The sequence below is a fragment of the Labeo rohita genome, chromosome 21, assembly GCF_022985175.1.
Source record: "Labeo rohita strain BAU-BD-2019 chromosome 21, IGBB_LRoh.1.0, whole genome shotgun sequence".
In the NCBI taxonomy this organism is placed as follows: Eukaryota; Metazoa; Chordata; class Actinopteri; order Cypriniformes; family Cyprinidae; genus Labeo; species Labeo rohita.
This window is the reverse complement of record NC_066889.1, coordinates 5,507,972-5,529,935: the sequence shown is the minus strand read 5'-3', so window position 1 is coordinate 5,529,935 and position 21,964 is coordinate 5,507,972. Positions and strand designations below refer to the sequence as shown.

At 37.0% G+C, this 21,964-nt stretch overlaps 1 protein-coding gene across 1 annotated transcript; it reads right to left on the bottom strand.

Annotated features, from left to right (window-relative positions):
- Nucleotides 1-72: 72 nt before the first annotated feature.
- Nucleotides 73-21,539, bottom strand: LOC127152778 (cation channel sperm-associated auxiliary subunit gamma-like). The gene is made up of 29 exons (XM_051093625.1): nt 21,381-21,539; nt 20,450-20,646; nt 20,264-20,311; nt 18,844-18,991; nt 18,624-18,750; nt 16,928-17,000; nt 16,678-16,833; nt 16,424-16,589; nt 14,884-15,021; nt 14,660-14,758; nt 14,034-14,147; nt 11,807-11,866; nt 11,207-11,318; nt 11,012-11,126; nt 10,711-10,854; nt 10,503-10,573; nt 10,154-10,361; nt 9,821-9,922; nt 9,500-9,668; nt 8,954-9,033; nt 8,760-8,840; nt 8,567-8,623; nt 8,310-8,466; nt 5,030-5,093; nt 4,813-4,911; nt 4,391-4,504; nt 3,898-3,993; nt 3,644-3,737; nt 73-143 (listed from the first exon to the last, which is right to left on the bottom strand). The coding sequence occupies exons 2-29, from the start codon at nt 20,630-20,632 to the stop codon at nt 90-92; spliced, it is 3,129 nt and encodes a 1,042-aa protein (XP_050949582.1). The 5' UTR covers nt 20,633-20,646; nt 21,381-21,539; the 3' UTR covers nt 73-89.
- Nucleotides 21,540-21,964: the final 425 nt, after the last annotated feature.

Sequence of the window (21,964 nt, the reverse complement as noted above, 5' to 3'; positions counted from 1 at the left end):
GCAAAACAAAACTCTATGAATTAAACATTTTTTACAGATATTTAAACAGAAACAAAAATCAGTCATGACATAGTAAAACATAAATGAAGCTAAAAAAAAGAATGACATAATACCATCACACCAACGACGCATATCACAGTCACCTGAAATAGAAGAAATTGTAATAGAACAATTAAATTTGTCACTTTTTTCTGTCAAGGTATAGTATTAGGTATAGTAAAGTATTAAAGAGAAATAAAAAAGGAAAAAGAAGAGAGAACATAAACACAATAAATATGTAAACAAACCAGTAGGTAAAAGGTGCAGTGTAAATCTACACAGCTGCAAGTTTAAATGAGATGTTTTCACTGTCCTCTGGTACTTCGTATATTTGGATGTTATTCTGTCTAGACCTGCCCTTTTGATCTGTCAGCTTAGCCTGCATTGATTTCCTTCCTGAATTCTCTCAACTCTATCTTTTCCAAACTAATTTCCCCCTCAGCGTTAGCATGTTGGCTAGCGGTTGGCTCCGTTTTGCCCATTTTTTCTCTAACTTATTTTGATGACGCATTCCATTGCAATATTCTGTCAAAACTTGTTCAATATTCAAATAATTATGGGCTTTTAGGAGTATTTATCGGAAGAGCAGTTCGAAATTTGATTTAAAATTTTTTTTTAATTTAACTTCATTGTACTAAAAGTTATTGACACATTAAAGTGATAAAGAAACATCCTTGAATGAGGAAAAAGAGTGGGATGTGCTTGATGTTGAAGAATTATTAACTGCAATAAGCTGTGAAAAAAAGCGCACATAGAAAGACACCTCTCAGAAACTATGCAATTGCAAATTCAAGTTCTCTTTTGAGGCTCACTGCACTTGAATGGTCAAATACACACAATTATGTCAAAATGACAATCATATGGAATATTCACGCAAACACAGTCGGTCATGTCCTACATGAACGTAAACAGCTGAGATTAAAATGGATGTGTAGAAGTATATTAGAATTGCTGTCTGTTTCATCAATATTAATCAAACAACAACAAAAAAAGAATATCACTCACTACCTTTGACTGAACCACTTTTCTATCTTTAATAATAATCCATTTATATGTAATTCATACAGTGGAGACTTTGCAGTGTTTTATTTTTACATTTGATTTCAATTTCTGCAAATAATGAAAAAATAATAATAAAATAATTGAGTCCGATTGATTAAAGGGGTCATCGGATGCCCATTTTCCACAAGTTGATATAATTCTTTAGGGTCTTAATGAAAAGTCTATAATATACTTTGGTTAAAAATTCTCAATGGTACTGTAAAACAACACCCTTTTTACCTTGTCAAAATGAGCTCTGGAAAAATCAACCCATTCTGATGGATTGCTCATTTAAATGCAAATTGGCTCTGCTCGCTCCGCCCCTCTTTGGGTGAGCTGTGCTCTGAGAGATCGTTTACTTTAGCCACATTTAGCGCGTTTAGCTGCGAAACTTGCTAACTAGCACGTTATTAGGAAAGGTGATTGCAGAGATTCATAAAAAAAAACCTTATACTCACTTCTGCTGTAGGTGAAGCTGGATCACAAATGATTTGCGCGAACTTAATGAGGGTCTGAGGTAAGACACTCATGTCAAACAACTATCGTGGGAGCGGCCTCTGACGGTGTGACACTACACCGACAGGCATCTGAGAATGGCTCGATTTGAAATTATTTTTACAGATTAAAAACCACTGCATGGATTTTTATCATTATAGTGTACATACACTGCCAACACACATTAATGTTCAAACAACATGTAAAAGTGAACTTTGCCTCTGATGACCCCTTTAAATCATAAAGTGCCAAAAGATTCCCACGCTATTATATATACACTGAACTGCTGGTTATGACGTAATTGCAGTTTGAACCATGCTTTAAATGTTTTTTCATAATGTGTGTATATATATATATATATATATATACAGGTGCATCTCAATAAATGTCGTGGAAAAGTTCATTTATTTCAGTAATAATAGTATTTCAACTCAAATTGTGAAACTCGTGTATTAAATAAATTCAGCGCATACAGGCTGAAGTAATTGAAGTCTTTGGTTCTTTTAATTGTGATGATTTTGGCTCACATTTAGCAAAAATCCACCAATTCACTATCTCATCAAATTAGAGTATGGTACATGCCAATCAGCCAATCAACTCAAAACACCTGCAAAGGTTTCCTGAGCCTTCAAAATGGTCTCTCAGTTTGGTTCACTAATTCACTGCCAAAGGAGCTGGCTGTTCACAGAGTGCTGTATCCAAGCATGTTAACAGAATGTTGAGTGGAAGGAAAAAGTGTGGAAGAAAAAGATGCACAACCAACCGGGAGATCTGCAGCCTTGAGAGGCTTGTCAAGCAAAATCAATTCAAGAATTTAGCTGAAATTCACAAGGAATGGACTGAAGCTGGGGTCAAGGCATCAAGAGCCTTGGCTACAGTTGTCGTATTCCTCTTGTTAAGCCACTCCTGAACCACAGACAACGTCAGAGGCGTCTTACTTGGGCTAAGGAGAAGAAGAAATGGACTGATGCCCAGTGGTCCAAAGTCCTCTTTTCACATGAGAGCAAGTTTTGTATATCATTTGGAAACCGAGGTCCTAGAATCTGGAGGAAGGTTGGAGAAGCTCATAGCCCAAGTTGCTTGAAGTCCAGTATTAAGTTTCCACAGTCTGTGATGATTTGGGGTGCAATGTCATCTGCTGGTGTTGGTCCACTGTGTTTTTTGAAAACCAAAGTCACTGCACCCATTTACCAAGAAATTTCAGAGCACTTCATGCTTCCTTCTGCTGACCAGCTTTTTAAAGATGCTGATTTCATTTTCCAGCAGGATTTGGCACCTGCCCACACTGCCAAAAGCACCAAAAGTTGGTTGACCATGGTGTTGGTGTGCTTGACTGGCCAGCAAACTCACCAGACCTGAACCCCGTAGAGAATCTATGGGGTATTGTCAAGAGGAAAATGAAAAACAAGAAACCAAAAAATGCAGATGAGCCGAAGGCCACTGTCAAAGAAACCTGGGCTTCCATACCACCTCAACAGTGCCACAGACTGATCACCTCCATGCCACGCCGAATTGAGGCAGTAATTAAAGCAAAAGGAGCCCCTACCAAGTATTGAGTACATATACAGTAAATTAACATACTTTCCAGAAGGCCAACAATTCAAAATTCAAAATTCTAAAAATGTTGTTGCTAAGTTGCTGAGATAGTGAATTGGTGGTTTTTTGGTTAAATGTCAGCCAGAATCATCACAATTAAAAGAACCAAAGACTTGAACTCCTTCAGTCTGTGTGCATTGAATTTAATACACAAGTTTCACAATTTGAGTTGAATTACTGAAATAAATGAACTGTTCCAGGACATTCTAATTTACTGAGATGCACCTGTATATATATATATATATATATATATATGTACTTGGCTAGTTATCTAATTTTTTACTCAAGTCTTATTCCCAAAACATATCGCGGCCATAATTTTGAACTGTATATTTTAAACCTATTTATTATTTATAATTGTTTATTAATATTTTAATAATGAAAATCATTTTCTGTGGTCAGGACATGATACCAAATATGTTTAACTGAAATATGCTACACTCAGATATTGCTGTGTATGTTAGAAGCTCACCAGAAAGATGTAGCACTTCCTACTTGTGCTCATGGGCAAGTCATAGACAATTAATTCAAAACGGAAGATGTGACTGCAGTATGTCTCCGTATCCCTACACACAAAAAGCTAGTATAAATTCTCAAGGTGCAAAATATTTTCAACATTTAGTATTAAGGTGTAATGCTTTGATATGGTGTAACTGTTTTGATACATAGAAATGACACCATACATTAAATCAGGAATATAAAAATGAACAGGGTAACTTCATTCACCTGTTTGAGATTTCAACGATGAAGAAGAAACGAGGAGACCCCACAGGGTTCTTGGATAGCACATCACCACAAGGAGACTTAGGCTGACAAAGCCACCTACACATACAGTTTTAACATGAAAACAGTAAGCTTGACTCAAATGATGACACAGAACAGCAGGGGCCGGATGCATAAACAAAGCCACTATGCTAAAACGGTGTCTTAAAGGGATAGTTTGCCCAAAAATTAAAATTCTGTCTTTCCTTTCTGACCCTCCATAGACAGAGAGAACTACCATGGTCAAGGCACAGAAACATACAAAGGGCATTGTTAAAATAGTCCATGTGACATCAGAAAGCTCTCGGATTTCATCAAAAATATCTTAATTTGTGTTCGACATGAGGGTGAGTAATTAATGACAGAATTTTAATTTTTGGGTAAACTATCCCTTTAAGAAGGGGAGACCTAATAATAACTGACTGTTGAAGACCCTACAATACAAAAGTGGTGTCACCTGATTCCATTGATTCTGGTGGCATTCAGGATAAGAAAACCTTCCTCAGTGATGTTGCAAGAGCTTCTATCCGTCTCACAGCTCTTTATATCCCATATCCGTGCTTTCTTTGATCTGATACACAGACAAACATGTTAACTAAGCTAAATGGGGACAATCTATATACTTCTCTTTTTTCTTGCTACTTTGTGCATTTTTGGAATTTACCAAAAAACTTCAATAGATACAACACACACTCAAGGATGATGACTTGCTCTACATGTAAGAAAGAAGTAATTTGTGAGACAGTGTCCCATGCTTCTCGCAGAACATATCATTTGTGATGCCATACATTTTTAATATATTACTGGAGTTGTGAAAAAAAGTGATGCTGTACTAAATAAAATGACTGAAATCTGTCATGCTGCTATTTTTTTTTTTACCTGTAATTGAGGCTGTTATACCACAGAACCTCCTCAGGGCTGTACAGATGAATGTTCTTCCTTGAGTGAGGACCACCACCAACTATCTTAAAAGTGTAGCTAAAAAACATACACATACGGACTGTGTAATACATAAACACTTCATGACATCTGGGGAACAGAAAAGGCAATGTAAAATATACTTTCTGAGACTGTTTATATTAATGAGGAGCTTCACCTGCCAAGAAACTTCCTAGACTCTCCTAAGACCACATCCTGAATGAGGAAGAATGGAAAGAACACTGGCAAGAGAGAGGGAGAAAGAGAGAAATACTCTTTAAACCATTCAATAAAGAAAATTAAATCATAAAACATAAAGAAAAAACATGGTACAGGTCAACCTTGATGGGTGAAAACGGTGACAAAGATTTTTTGATAACTCTAAATGTGTGGTTCTTTTTTAATTCTCAGACTTCTATTGCTTGACGTGAGTACTGCAAAAGTTTTTTGCGTACAGGTTGGTAGGTCTGCATTGTGATGGCAAAAGATCACGCAGAAGCAATGAGAAGACAGACTGAATGAAACTGTTGTCTGCATATTTAGTTATCAGGACAAAAAAAGGAGGATTGTTATATGGAGGAAGATTTACTTATACAATATATTACGGTATGCTGGAAACAAATAACTGTAATGACACAGAGAACATGTAACAATAATAACAGAAATAAATTACATTGTGAGTTGTTATTCACTTATATGGCAGTAAAATAAATACAATGTCAACATCAGAAAGAAGGCTAAATACTATAAGCAACTATTTTCCTTAATTAAATATTTAACACACCTAAACAATGTTTAATCAAACAGGTTGACACTTTGTGTAAAGTCTTACGTTGATGTTAAATATGATTAACAAATGGCGTCCCTTCACTACATCAGCATCTCAGCAAGCATAAAAAATAAAGAATGCTGTCTATATTTCGGTCTATATAGTCTAGTGTTGCTTTAATGAATAATATAGACAACGAATTCCAAAACTGTACGATTTTACAGAGTTTTGTAACTTGCAGTTTCCCACTGAAGTGAAAATGATGTGACTACATTACACTTTTTATGAGTACGGAAAAATCACCAAGTTATTTGTCTTGAATCATCATGTCACACTTATGGACACTGTTGTTGTGTTTTCATTCCTTGCATTCCTTAACCTAGTTTCTGTCTTCTCTTGAATATGTTAGTCAGTGATGTGACAGGTGATGTGTAGTTAATTTAGTCATTAGTCCCTCATTGGTCTGTCCACTTAAGTTCTAGTCTGTTCAGTTTGTCTTTGTCCGGCTTTAACGTCGACGTGTACGTGTGTTTCTGCTTTCCTTGTGTCGATTTCCTTAATGTGGATTTATTAAAGACTGTTTACTGTCATTCGTCTTCTTCGTGTGTGTTTATAATGCACCATAATGTGACTGAACACAGAACCCACAAAGATGAACTACACCGTGAAATTCGCTGCTGTGGCTTAGAAGAGCCACGATTTAGTCTGTTTTGCCAAAGACTTAAGCCTTTTTGCCATCACATGCACTTTTGATGACAAGACATTGAAGTCTCTGTTGTGGATCGGGGCAAATGCCCATCGCCCCATTGACCTCCCAGACACCACAGGACTGAGCCGGAGGGAGGCGATCATCTAGTGTCTGGAGAGCATGAGCCCCTGATCTATAACACAGCACGACCCAGAGCCCAGCCCACCATCACCCTGTTGCGAGGACCATAGACATATATATATAGAGTAGACGCCGCATCGACCGATACTCCCTACTGGGGCTGACGAGACGTGGGGCTGCCATCTTGGACCGGTCACCCGCTCCACTCAGTGTAATCTGTTTGGCAGGTGTAATGAGCTGTCAACGCATTTAATTAATCATACCTCACGGAATACCGAACTGATTTTCATGTGGTTTTTTTTGCTGCGAAGGTCATAAATGTAGCTGTGATACATGACACATGGTTTGGCGTATTTTAATATTGATAGTGAGCTTAACAGTAATATAATGAATATCTCCGTTCCTGTGATAGTATTGGGTCTTTTAAGAGGGTCTAAAGACTTACAACATGGACTTAGTTCATTAAGCACTTCTAATGCGTTATGGTTTGTATAGTTTTATTCTATTTTCATTTGGCTGTTTATTAATTTGACATTGTTGTTCATTACTGATATTCTCCTTAATGTAGTCTTACCATGCTGTTATTATATTTTGCTTGAATTGACATTGTTTATTATTGCTGTTTTCCCTCATTTTCATTGTTTATTTCATTATGCTATTGACTGAATTGACGTTGTTCATTTTTGCTATTCTCCTTATTAGCTATAATCTGACCAACATCTCAATCTGTTCCCTGTTAAATTTAAGTATTATATTGTTTTGTATTTATGTCACTTTGGACAAAAGCGCAACCATAACCATATGAGGTGTAGGCTATGATAGGAATTTTGCAAATCACACACTATAAATATGACAGAGAAGCAGAAACAGATAGTGACGGTAAAGGTATTTTAATAAGTTGAAGAAACACTATATGAATATTACATTAGAGTCTACTTGGAGTATTTCATTCTCTCTCGCTCACACACACACACACACTAAAAACCCTGAAAAAGGACTGTTTTGCAGAGCTTTTTTTCTCGTGCTACCTTTCTGAAGTTCAAGAGAGGTGAGCTTGGCAATGTGGTGCAGCTTATCTTATGTTCAGGCATGTTCTCTCACTTCTGCTGCTGCTACGCGATGTAATCAATTCCAGAGTATGCCCGGTCCAAGATGGCGGCTGCATTTCTCGTTTCCAGCAGCCAATGCGGCGTCTATGTCTATTATGTCTATGGCGAGGACTAACAGTCTGAGCCCACCGCAACCAATGACCCATTGTTGAATGGAGCGACAGAGCTGAGGCTCACCCTGGAGCCAGAGCCTGACCCGTCTGACCAGGTGCAAGAGCCGGCTACTTTGCACGCAATGGTGGATGAACCACCACTGCTCCACCACTGAGGACGAGCTAAGGCAGGACTCTGAGGACACAATAGACTTCTTTTCGCCCAAGGAGGCCGTTTATGAACTGTCAGTCTGCCCTGAACTCTCTGTCTGTCTGGTTTTGTCCAAGGACACCATTTGTGAACTATCTGTCTGTCCAGTCACGACCATGGAGGGGGGGCAATATGTCACACTTAAGGACCTTGTTGTTGTATTTTTATTCCTCATGTTCCTTGACCTAGTTTCTGTCTCCCCTTGATTATGTTAGTTCACCCATGTCTAATTTAGTCATTAGTCCCTCATTGGTCTGTCTAGTTAAGTTCTAGTCTGTTCAGTTTGTCTTTGTCCGGTGTTAACATTGAAGTGTATGTGTGTTCCTGCTTTTCCTGTGTGGATTACCTCAATGTGGATTTATTAAAGATTGTTTACCATCCTTCATCTTCTTCATGCATGGTTATTATTACACTGTATTGTGACACATCATTGGCTGCAGGTTCTTACAGTTTTTATAGTAGAAGCAGGGTGTAACTGGGTCGAGATTCAAACAGCTGAAGTTCCTTCCGTTGAGCCGTACAGACTCCTGCAGGGTGGTTCTGGCATCAAACACCAGTCGGTTACCAGGAGGGCAACCGATATAGACAGGCAAATTCTGCAGTCCCTAGGAGAGAGAGAATGAACATGACGAAATGACCCTTAAAGAGCCAGAAAGGGACAACAGAAAACAACAGAGTAAAAGAGAAAGGATGTATGAGCATTACCCTGAGAACCATCCCATGGTCAGTTTGCTCAAAACACTGTCTTGGTGAAATGCCAGTCTGATAATCAAAAATAAACACTAACTATACAAATACATTTATAAGATCAAAACCAATCCAAGTCAAATCCAACTGCCAATAAATAACTGCATTCTTTCAATATGTACATTTTCTTCAGCGAAATTTTATCACTGACCCTAAACATCACGCTGAAAAGCAAAAGTCTCTCTCCTGGAAACACCTGACCTTCTACCATGGCTTTTTCAGTCACCGTTACCTGGATAACAGAGCAGAAGATTTAAGTAAGCACAGATGAACAAACACTCAGAAAATAAATGTTTATATACAGTAAAGTGCCTTATAAAGGACTCCTCCATGGTTCAGTTTCACGTATCTCCGGAGAGTCACCTTCAGATATTTAGAATCAGGGACGGTCGCGAACATTCTGATATCATTTACAGCACGCTCACCTAAACCGAAACATTATCAGCAAGCCTGTCAATACATTAAATTAATAATCACCTTTTTTGTACGTCATTATGATTCCCATTTGAAATCTGTTTCTAAGTATATTACAAACTAGAAAAATAAAATGCATTTTAATATTTTACAGTGTCTTACAGTGATTTCATATAGGTATATGAAATAAAAATAAATAGACTAGAATAATAAAATGCAGTTTAATGTTAGCATACTCAGTCTTACAGTGATTTCATATAGGTATAATAATGTTGTCACCAAAAGCAATGATACCAAAATAGTGTTCTTGCATGAGTTGACAAGCTGATGTTCACAGCCTTCTGTTTATCGGCACAATTGTAAATGCATAAAATGTGTGACAGGCAGAAATCAACTCAAACTGACTGGCTAAACAAAAAATGTACAATTAATTACAAATGTACAGTACTGGATTAAGTGTATATGTGAGTTCCTAACCAATGGACTCTAGAGTGAGCTGATGGGCTCTTATAAACAGAGAGAATGAAAATGAGCCTGCTCGGTCCAGGTAAACTCTATCAGGCAGTCTGGGTGTTATGTCTGAGTGTTCTTTGCTGTCTGTGTTAACACCTGACACATTATTATATGACAGGTATGAACAGAAGTCCTGAAACACGACAAGAACACATATTGTTACATGACACTTCTATTAATGATGCCACCAAAAATACTCTTGACAACTGCATGAAAAGATGTTTATTATATATTTTTTCTTTTAACTTGCATTTTTGATGTTTACATTTTAAAATGTATAATGACGAATTGTTCATTTGCAGTAGAATTAAAAAAAAAATCTGTCACCTTGTAGAGCACACCACTGCATATGCGTGAGATGGGGCTCTCTTTAGGATCTCCAATGACCTGGAAAAGGAGGAGTAATATAAAACTCCACAACAATGTAACTACATACGTGTCTTTTAAAATCTTCTCTGCAGAAAATGGTAACATCCACAGGAGACTGTTAAAATATAACAGTGAACACCAGCCTTGGCAGGGGAGTACATCTCCAATGACAATTTACAGTGTATAAATACAGTATATAAATATATGCCAGATTTATAGAGATTGGTACCATAAGTATTAGTATAATACCATGAGGTATTGTGCATGCAGCTGTAGCAGGTGGTAGACGAGACCCTGGTACACATCCAGTGAACGTGTGGTGTGTAATTCAGAGGAGGACGTCACTAGTTGTGGGGTGACAGAGTACCGCTGCAATCGGTTAAAGCTCTCTATATAAGGGACCCTGTACTCTTGGTCAAAGGGACATGCAGACAGGATTGGCAGGTGACTAAATGACCTATGTGGGAAAAAGAGAGAGATGTGTCAGATTACCAGATTAGAAATTCAAAATAAAAAAAAAATTACAAAATGCTTGAAAACAGCTATAAAAACAAATGCACATGCACTTCAAACAAGGTGAACAGAATGACTGTCATACAGAATCTCGCCCACTGGGATTTTTCTCTTCAAAATAGAACCTTTCCCATCCAAGTCTACTGTGTACAGCACCTGCACACATAAGCAGACAGACACACACACCCCTAAACGTATGCACAGTCAAAGTGTTAGTGTTATTATTTATTCATTTTTTCATTGTAACCCAGCACCAGCAGTTATTTGCTGTTTGTGAGTGTGCCTGCGCACACCTCTTGTAGCTCTTTATCTCCATCATAAAACACTGTGAGTGTGCTGTGATCACCGGAAAGAGCTTGTAGACGGAGGAACTCATTCCAGCCCTGAGAAGGTCGTAAACGAAACACAGATTCTGTTCTTTCTTGACCCCACCACAGCTTTAGAGAGAAATAGAGAGAAACACACAAAAAATTGTCATAAGGAACTTCTTTTTTGCTCTTGTTTCTTGATATAGATAGATTAATGGATGGATAGATAGATAGACAGATAGGTTCTTGTTTCAGAAACAAATAATAATATACTGTACACACACACCTCTTCCTGTTCAGTAACAAAGACAAATGTTCCATCATAAGAAAGAGTGAAATATTTTATCATCTGGTCACCAGGAAATCCGCTGTCGTGCCAAAAATTTTGCTCATCTTCCCAACTGCACAAACACACACAAAAACATGTTAACATAATTACGCAAGTGTATGTTTCAGTGTTTATGTGCATTTGTGTACATACGTAAGAATATATGAGAAGATAAGTGAGTTTCCCCAGATGTACAGAATTCCAGTGCTGGGGTTAAACGTCATTCCGTTGAACTTCAGCTTCAGAGAACTTCTCTCTTGGTGCCCTGTTACACACACATAAATACTATAAACACATTTTATTATGATAAAATACCTGCAAAACATACCATCAAGGCTAAACTGAACACACACAAAAAGACTAACACGCTGTCACTAGGGCTGTCGCTAATGATTATTTTGGTAATCGAGTAATCGGTCGATTATTCTGGCAATTAATCAAGTAATCGAGTAATTATAATTCATTTTTTTGTGGTAATAAAAATAGACTGAAGTGAACATTAACCTTTAAAATTAATTAAACTACATAAATAATAACAATGTGGCAACAATGAGTTTAAATAAAGTATCAAAAGCAATTAATCATATGGATTTATTTGAACTAAACTGTTCAAATGCGCCACTTCCGCCACGGGCAAAATGCAAGTATTTTTTAAAATCGAGTACTCAAACTGAATCCAGGAATCTTGACAGCCCTAGCTGTCACACACATACACATACACACTAGGTCATAAATAAAAATGTGTGTGCTTACGGTGCCTCTGACTATAAATGATGAACCCAGGTAAAATCTCATTACTGTGGAAATCACTATCTGTGAGGGAACAAAAAATAAATAAATTCCTGACTGTGACAGATTTGTGAACAGAGTTCCCAGTAATAGGGTGAGATGTCCCTCCCCTTAAGAACAACACGCATTTACTTTTAAATTGTAACATATTTAGATATATGTAGGGCCCTATGAGTTTATTGTAAAATGTGAAATGTCACAAGCAATGTCAAAGTGAGCAGTATGTAGGAATGCTCTTCATCTTGATGGAAAAGCAGTTCTACTAGTATAATGTCAGTTACATTTGTCAAATTTTGGATGGAAAAATCAAAAGTAGGTTAGTACAGTTAAATCAAGTCGCAATATGGACTAGTCTCTGTGAATACTGAACTGCAAATATTAAAGAGACTGTTTAAATAGGAATCTTGTATGTTCTGCGTGTCACTGTGTGAATGAATGACGCAGACTCAGGGTTTTGTTTACTACACATACCGAAGCATGCATGCTGCTTATTTTAGCATCTGAGTTTCACTATATGACAACATGAACACATGAACTTCATCTCCAGAGCTAATCTAATTAACCAACATTTTACCATTTTATTTGAGAAAAACTATCATCATACCATACACACAGAATTTTACAAAATAAAAAGTTTTCACTTCAAATAAAAACTACAATTTTCACTCTACAAATCTAAAAACTCATTAACAAATCCCTCATTATCAAAAAGACAAAAAACTTCAAAACTGTTTCAACTGACTAAATCTTACAAATGTTGATCTTCAGAAGCAAGGATAAAATTGACCGTATGCAAAAAGCCCTCCTTAGTTACTGTTGCTATGTCTGACAAACAATGCCACTTCCACACTATCATGTTCTCACGCAGTGAAAAATACATCGCGAAACAAGGAGGAAACTGACAACATGCCGACAGACAAGACAGAGCAGGTTACTTCTGGTATGAAACAAGCTCTCAGCTTTAAAATGTTGTAATTTTCAAAAGATATTCAAACAATAAATACACAAAGTTTGGTGGCTCTTTAATGTGTCGTGACAGATCACTGCGTACCCTATTTAGATCAATTGCACATGAACTGATTGTTTTTTCCTCTTTACTTAAAGCACAAAATAAACATGAGTGAACATCAGAGCGTATTTTATTTCAACTGCGGAAAGACGTCAATACATACAATTTTTCAAGTTTAAGTCCACCGAAGTTCATCTACTCTCCTGTCTGATTTGTTTGTTGGACAAAATAGTGGATTCTGTGTTATGATTGGTCAGATGGCCTGTCAATCGAGCTGTTTGCGAAGGGTCAATTAAGAAGAGCATAGCCATCAAATGTGTTGGATGAGATTTGATGTCATTTATGATTGAAAAAAAAACTGAGGTGAAGGCAGTCATCTTGCCCAAGGGGGCATCTTTCAGCATTACCTTACAATAGGGACTTTAAGCAACAGCTTCCAATGGAACGGCTACGATGACCGGAAGTAGGCTGTAACCCCGCCGTAGCCGAGAACGTAAAAATCATTAAGCAACTAGGTGCTGATGCCAACAGCAGACATATCTTTGTACAAATGAAAACATCGTTAAAATTGGCTTAAGTTTAAAACATATCAACACAGATTAAATGAATGACTAATGGTAGAATCGTATACTGATGGAATTACAATGGTATATAGTATAAAATGTAACATTTATCTACCTGTGACATTGTAAAGACTACGGCAAACCAGCTGTTCTCCCGTAGTAGACGGCTACATAGAACGTCAAGAAGTGGCAGTTAAAGTCGTGAACGCGCAATATGACGTCGGAATGCCGTTGCCGTTCCATCCGTGGCTGCTGCTTAAAGTCCCTATTACCTTACTGTGGTTATGTAATATCATTTTGCATCTATATAAGGAAAGAGCATTCTGCAAACAAGCACAAATTGAGCAAAAACATCTGTGAGCCCTCCAAAAAATGAATTCTGCCCCTTCATCATTTGAAAATGGATAATTATGATTTCCAGTAGCTTAAACCTCAGACAAGCAGCCTATGCTCTTATCTAACGTCTTCTGCTTTAAGTAGGAAGTTGGACCAATTATTTTCAAACTACTTATAGAAAACAAGTATAATCTTGGCATAAACTTATTCTCCAGTGTTTGCTAAAGGGACAAAATTCCCCTGGAAAATGCCCGTTTGTTTGTAATGTAGAGCAGTGTGTTACCTAAAGTGAGCAGTATGTAAGAACGCTCTTGATCTTGAAGTAGCTCCACTAGTATGATGTCAGTTACATCGGTCTGGGCATTCTGGGCCGCTGAGAGCACCTGGCAGCTGGGGTCTGGAGAAGAAGACTACACTGTAAAAAACAATTTGTTGAGTCAACTTAAAATAATTTGTTACCCAGCTGCCTTAAAATATTAATTGCAGTCAACTCAAAAGAAGTTTATTCAACTTGAAATGTTAAGTTATACTAAGTGACAACTTACATATTTGAGTTGATTCAACTCAAAATTTTAAGGCAGCTGGGTTACTTACCCAGCTTTTAAGTTTAACAAACACAAATATCTAAGTTGTTACTGAGTACAACTTTTTCGAGTTGACTAAACTTATTTGAGTTGACTGAACCTAAAAATTTAAGACAGCAGGGTAACAAATTATGTTAAACTGACTCAACAAATTGTGTTTTTTGTTTTTTTACATTGTACATCAGTATCATACTCTGCCTTATAATTACATAGTTAATACATCAGGAATTGGCCTCATCTGATCTATATGAAAATCAGTCTACCAGAAAAGCTTAAGTAATGTAGAGCTTTAGGTTAATGTTACATTTCATAACAATACACTCACTGTTCAGAGTTCTTCTTTTACGGTTTTTTAATAATGTCACAAACTCGCATGCAGTGAAGCCAAAGGAATTCACCAACTCTGTAAATTTAACATCACCATCTAGTGGAGAAAAATAGATAGCTTATGAATGCAGGCAGGACGGGGGATATCATGTGATATCTAATCAAAATGAAACTGGAGGGAAAGAGCCGTTTCAGAGAGAATGCAGTAGTTTAGCATCTAACCGTAAATCTCTGCACGGTAAAGGGTTCCACTCTGTAAGCCTCCCCCCAGAACATAGAAGTACTCTCTACCATGATGAGGAATACTCACTGGTACCAAACCAGACACACAGACTGCACTTAATACCTGTTCCCATGCATCTATGACAGAGAGAGATATGTTTTAGAGTCATGTTTTAAAGACATGAAAACAAAATTGCCTTTTTAATGAACATTCCTTGCGTTGTGCATCACTTCCATTATTCGAAAAGAATAAAAATATTTTCAGATTTCATTAAATATGTAATAATCAGATTATTCTACTATACAATAAAATCATAAAGAAAGCTAGAGGCTACTCTTCACAATATACAAAGTCCCACCCTACATTTTTTGCAATTTTTTCTCTGAAATGCATCATGTTGCAGAACATACACTCTCAAAAATAAATGTGCTTCACAATGCCATTGAAGAACCTTTTTTGTCTAAATGGTTCCATAAAGAATCTTTAACATCTAAAGAACCTTTCTGCTTCACAAATGGTTCTTCGGGGTGAAAGAAGGTCCTTCAGAATATAAAAAGGTAAGAAGGTATGCTCAAGACTGAATGGTTCTTTGTTTAACCAAAAATGGTTCTTCTATGGCAACGCTGTAAAGAACCTTTTAAAGCACCTTTATTTTTAAGAGTGTAAACGCTAATACTGAATGCCACAATTAGCAATATGATTCTTTTCTTCTCTATTGTGAAGAAGTATAAAAACAGCTTCTCGAAGGAGAAGAATGTAGGGCAAAACTTGATTTTGTCCAGCTGCAATTGAATAGACTGTTACCGTTTGTAATTAGAAAAACTGGGCTGTGCACGCACAGTGACGTGCTGTCCTGATGATGAAATTTGCATCACACACACTGTACATGTACCCCAACATATGTATACATTTCATTCATTGCAATGATTTCATTTTAAGTTTAATACTGCTCTTAAATGTGTGTGAATAAGAAGAGCAGGGCTGTTATCATTCTTTTCAATTCATAAATTCTGGTCTTTGCTGAACTCTCAAAAGAATATAAACAGATTTATACATACTAATATATTACCTGTGCTCTAAACTTTTTAACCCTTGTGTGTCAATAAAAAAGTGACACATAGGTCCTTAGTGGACAAAAATGTCCACGTCAAAAAAACCATCACAAAAATTTGAAGATTGGGAGCACAGACTTAACTTTGGTCTCATTTTAAAGAAGCCCGATGGCAGATTATTGTTGAACTAGAAAAACTTTAAAAAAGTGAAATCAAAAAAGGCTTACCACATACAAACCATTGCAGCTTTAATGGGTTTCAATGGGGATATTTTTGTCTCTAAGGTCCTGAGAGAAACAAATTTTGTACCTAATGCAAAATAGATTTAATAAAGGAAATGGGGGTGAAATAGTAAAATTCTGATGAAAATACACACCTGAGCCAAAATGTAGCTGGCAATAAAACAGGCACTGAAAAGGACAAAAATGCCCAAAAGGTTGCACAAGGGTTAAAAAGATGTAGAACACCCACATAAATCCTGTTGTACCTGATGGTGGCACTCTGAGAGGAAGAAGAGAATAGTTTCCTAGGAAACGGTAAAGCTCTTGATTGTGTCTGACAAACAGTGAGCTCTCTGTAGACACAGTTTCTTGAATCATAGAAGACTCTTCCTGTACGCACTTCCCAGAGCCTGAGGAACTCTTTATGTTTACCTATACATGCACATTTAAATTCATTCAAAGATCGGCACTGGCTATATACGCAAATGTTAAGAATGCTTTTATAAAGTTTATGGGCAACCTCTATGAGAGATGTATGCTGGAACTCAGTAGTAGTCATGAGCACAGCTTTCAAGCCTGATATTCCTGGCAACAAGAGAACAGGAGCATGGTCCACTACAGCCCAGAGTGGACGGGATGGACTACCAACTCTTAGCACATCTTCTATAGCCTGCATCTATTCACACATAAACACCATACACTAATAAATAAAACAAGTCATAATAAATATAAAGAATCTGACACTGTACACATGCTCTCTTTGACCTCACCTCAGTGCCAAAGGATGCTTCAGTGTCTCCTTTCTCTGTAGTGACCATGTAGCCATTCATATTTAGGGCGAAACTGCCCACGGGTTTCACCATCACAGAAACAGACTTAGATTATTATACGGAGACACTAATGTATGAAAACAAACAGATACATACAGTATCTCACAAAAGTGAGTACACCCCTCACTGTAACGTTTTTAGTATATCTTCTTAAGGAACAATACTATAGAAATGAAAATTAGATATATTTTAGAGTAGTCAATGTGCAGCTTGTATAGCAGTGTATATTTACTGTCCCCTGAAAATAACTAAGCATACAGCCATTATTGTCAAAATAGCTGGCAACAAAAGTGAGTACACCCTAAGTGATAACAGCACTTTGTCATTTAACCATGCAAAGCCACATGTCCTTTTCATCATGTTCATGTTTTTGTCTGCTTGACAGGACCATACAAAGTTGTGTATCTTGTATTAGAGCAGTTAAAATTTGGTGCTTTGAGTACAATTCTCTCATACTGACCACTGGATGTTCAACAAGGCACTGCATGGCAAAGAACTCTACTGAAGAGGTTCAGTAACAACACGAAACTGATATACAGTACTGTGCCCAGGTGCATACAGAGGTTTTCCAAGACGGGTTCCATTCGGAATAGGCCTTGCAAGGGTCGATCAACGAAGTTGAGTGCTTGTTCTGTGCGTCAGGTGCAGAACCTGGCTTCAAAAAACAGATGCATGAGTGCTACAAGCATTGTTTTAGAGGTTGCAGAAGTAGAAGGTCTGGTAGTCAGTGCTCAGACCATACGCTGTTTGCATTGGCGTCATCAGAGAAGGAAGCCTCTTCTGAAGCTGGCTTACAAAAAAGCCTGCAAACTGTTTGCTGAAGACAACCTGTCCAAGAGCATGAATTACTGGAACCATGTCCTATGGTCTGATGAGACTAAGATAAACTTGTTTAGCTCAGATGGTGTCCAGCATGTGTGGTGATGCCCTGGTGAGGAGTACCAAGAAACTTATGTCTCTCCTACAGTCAAGCATGGTCTGGGGCTGCATATGTGCTGCTGGTACTGGGGAGCTGTGGTTCATTGAGGGAAACATGGATTCCATTATGTACTGTACATTTCTGAAGCAGAACCTGTTGCCTTCCCTTCAGAAACTGGGCTGAACGGCAGTTTTTCAACATGATAATGACCCCAAACACACCACCAAGATGACAACTGCCTTGCTGAGGAAGGTGCAGGTGAAGGTGATCTGACCTGAACCCTATTGAGCACCTTCGGGGCATCCTCAAGCGGAAGATGGAGAAGCACCATGTGTCTAACATCCAGCAGCTCCATGATGTCATTATAGAGGATTTGAAGAGGATCCGAGCAACAACCTGAATGCAGAATGATTAAGGCAGTGCTAGATAACAATGGTTTGACACAAAATATTGACACTTTGGACACAGTTTTGACAAGTTCACTTAGGGTGTATTCACTTTTGTTGCCAGCTGTTTTGAAAAAAATGGCTGTATGTTGAGTTATTTTTAGGAGACAGCAAATATACACCGCTATACAAGCTGCACATTGACTACTCTAAAATATATCCAAGTTTCATTTGTACAGTATTGTCCCCTGAGAAGATATACTAAAATGATTGCTGAAATGTGAGGGGTGTACTCACTTTTCTGAGATACTGTATGTAAATATACACCCACCTTTTCTCAGGTAGATGCTGAGAACCCATTTCAATAGATTTCACCTTCACCCTTTGCACCACTGACCCATTAATGAAGGGCACTGGGGCGTACCAGCTGAACTTGCACATCTCACTTCCACAGGTAGCTAAAAACAAACACACACCAGCAAAACCACCAACACAAATTAATGTCCTTATATTCACAACCATTACTAAGTGCTGAAATATTACACACGCACCATGGTCTGATAGTGAAACAATTGACAGCTCCACCTCAAGTCTTTGTGGTTTAAAATGAGTGGGATGTGTGGGCTCTTGGAATATATAAACTGCTTTTGGAGCCAACCCGGTCATTGAGTCCTCCAGCATGACTCTCCATGAAGACTCCTACAAACACACAATTAATGTAACATTGGTAATATACACAGTGACCATATAAGGTTTGGATAATTCTACCTTGAGCAAGTTAAATTGGATTTTTTTGTGGATTTAATTTTTTTTTTTAAACATACATCTTTCAAAGATTTATCTGTCCTCAAAGTGTGCCATATGTTTTTGGGACTAATTTGATAGTAACACTATCGACGAATGAGAACAGCGTAGTATTCATTTGGCAACTGTTGGCAGATGAGGCAAAGGCAGATTTTGTATCTGGCAAAGGAGTATTGTATACTGTTTTTGTATTTAACCGTGTTTTCCCACATCAACTTATTTGTCTTGCTTTGTGTGCTTCTAATTTATATTTAAGTAGATTTAAGCTGTACATTTAACTTATAATGGATAATGCTATGAATATGTCTAAGATCAGTGTTGGGGAAAATTACTTTTAAAAGTACTGCATGACAATATTCCATTACTACATAAAAAAGTAATTATCTAGGCTTCTTAGTTACTTTTTATGAAAAGTAATGCAATGTGTTACTTTTGCATTACTTTTTTCATCTGGGCTGAGCTTGGTTGTTTGTTTTTAATATAAAAATTCTATTTTTGTGAAATGTGAAAATGAATAAAGCTTAGGCTGAAATGTAAATTCACATCTGTACAGTAGAGGGCGCAGCTCAAACAAAACCTTTTTTCAGCTTTTTATTCATTTTGAAGAATACTGTATCTGTTTTTGTGCAAGTAAGATGAGTAAATGCATGTTCACTTCATGTTCATTTTATCTAGAACTACAGTAACCATCATGTTCATACAGCACAAACAACGCCTTTGCACTTACTCATAATTTCTTTCAACATAGGGACAAGAAAGCTGTCAGTTGATAAATCGGAAAACAAAGTAACTGTCATAACCTATTTGAAAAAGTAACTATTGGAAATTTTTTTGGAAATTAAAAAGTAAGAGTTACTTTACTAGTTACCTGAAAAAATCTTATTATGCAATGTGCATCACTTGTAATGCATTACACCCAAAGCTGTCTAAGATGTTTGAGACAAAGGTGTAGGCTAAATATTTTCCTAACATATGAGCACAAATGGAAAAGTGTTACAATAGCTGTATGTATAATAAAAAAAAACTACTGGAGCAACAACTTTACAACAACAACTTTTGCTATTAATTTTTACAGATAACCAACAGTTCCAGAAATAACTACAAGTGCCAAGCTATTTCTAAAAGCTGATATGTCAGACCTTTCTATGTGGGAGTGGATTTTACTACCTTAAAGCTGCACAGCAGGTCTACTTTCAGGTAATATGGAAATCCCATCTGTGAGACACAAAAGGATATTACGAAACCTAAATGTGCACAAAACACTCACAACACAATTAACATCAAAATTAAGATTTCTTTTTATGAAAATGGACTTACTGTATCTTTTCGATAATATAAAGTGTGTGAGCTTACATTTTCTTGAATTTCCACAGGGCCCAGATTTTGCACATCCATGCCGCCAGTCTCGAGACTGCACATTCCGATGGAAACATTTTCGGTTTTACACAGCCTCACGTCCCACTCACACTCTCCAGCGTGAGATAGTGTAAAACCAAGCATGGATAGTGCAAGCAGCACAATCACAATCAAAGCCATTTCTGAAACAGAGACTAGAATTGATTTAAGAGCTTGTGAATTGAGTCGTAAAATCTGGATCAATACCAGCCTTACAGCTGACTGATCATTTTAGAAGAGCTATATTAACACATTTCTAATGTCTCTAACTTGCTTGCTCTAACTGTGAATGTTTCTGAGAGTCAGTCAGAAAAACTTTTTTACACAGCTAAAACGTAGTGATCTGTGTGTGGAAAAGCCTTTGGAGTATTTTTTTGGTGTTGACAGACAAATAAAAGGGATGAAAAATAAGAAAAATCACTGTGAATGGAACATCACAAGTTTTCTATGGCTAATTAACGTAAATAATTATTTGATATTTAGTTTGGACATAAATCATAAACGCTAGCTTTACAGAAAAGTATGTAAAGATTAACGTTTTAGTGCAAAAAAATAATTAGCGAGAGCTAATGTCAATCAATTATAAACGGCTATCATGGGAATCATTTGATTTGAACATGTACGTTAGTTTAGGTAATATATTTAAACTACATACATCTTCGTTTACGTCACTATTTAAGACTCAAAGCTTTCGAAACAGACATTTACTGTTAACAACGGTATTTTTGTATTCATAGTACTGTTTGAGGCGGCTAGTCGGCCGTTATCGGTGATCATTTGTACAGGGTATCGACTGCAGTTAAACACTCATAATATTATTAATAACAATTTAGTTACTATTACCCAATTCAGGCCAATTCTGAGGAATTTCGCGAATTTTAAGAATTACCTCTGAAATTTTAAACGCAGACCACACGGGAATAGCCGTTGAATGAATCCTGAATGACCGGTGGAGTCTGACGCGGGATCGGTCTTGTTTGCAATATCAAGAAGCGAGTGCAGTATCGATGGGCGTTACCAAACTTTTTTTTTTTTTTTTTTTTTTTTTTTTAAATTCGATACAATACCGATATTTTTTGTTACAATTTTACCTGTACCACATATGTACACATATGAGTTTCACAAAAAAATAAAGTTCACAATTAAATAAAATAAAATTAAATAATGTTTTAAAAATAGAAAATAGTTATCAATTTAATAGTTACGAAACACATTATTTATAGTTCAAGGATTTAAGTAATTTATTGGTTTTTCTTTTTTTTTTTTGTTTTGTTTTAACATTGTGAAAAAGTATATTTTGTTGTGTCACTGAATTAGCAGGACTAAACCGACTCCGAGAATCACGCTCTGTGCATTAAGCTCATGTATTGACATAATGTAGCCACTAGATGTCAGTAAAAACACATTGAATCAACTACGAGTGTCAGATGTATGTGTGCGGTTCTTCAGCTGTTGGGACTTATGGCGCTAAGG

Bases quoted from the DNA above. Each gene is read 5' to 3' on its own strand.
- LOC127152778 (XM_051093625.1), bottom strand. From the start codon at position 20,632: ATGGCTTTGATTGTGATTGTGCTGCTTGCACTATCCATGCTTGGTTTT. The intron at 10,574-10,710 runs GTGTGCGCAGGC...TTATGTGTGCAG, and splicing joins GAGATAAAGAGCTACAAGAG to GTGCTGTACACAGTAGACTT. The intron at 9,669-9,820 runs GTCATTATACAT...GTCGTGTTTCAG, and splicing joins CTACTGCAAATGAACAATTC to GACTTCTGTTCATACCTGTC.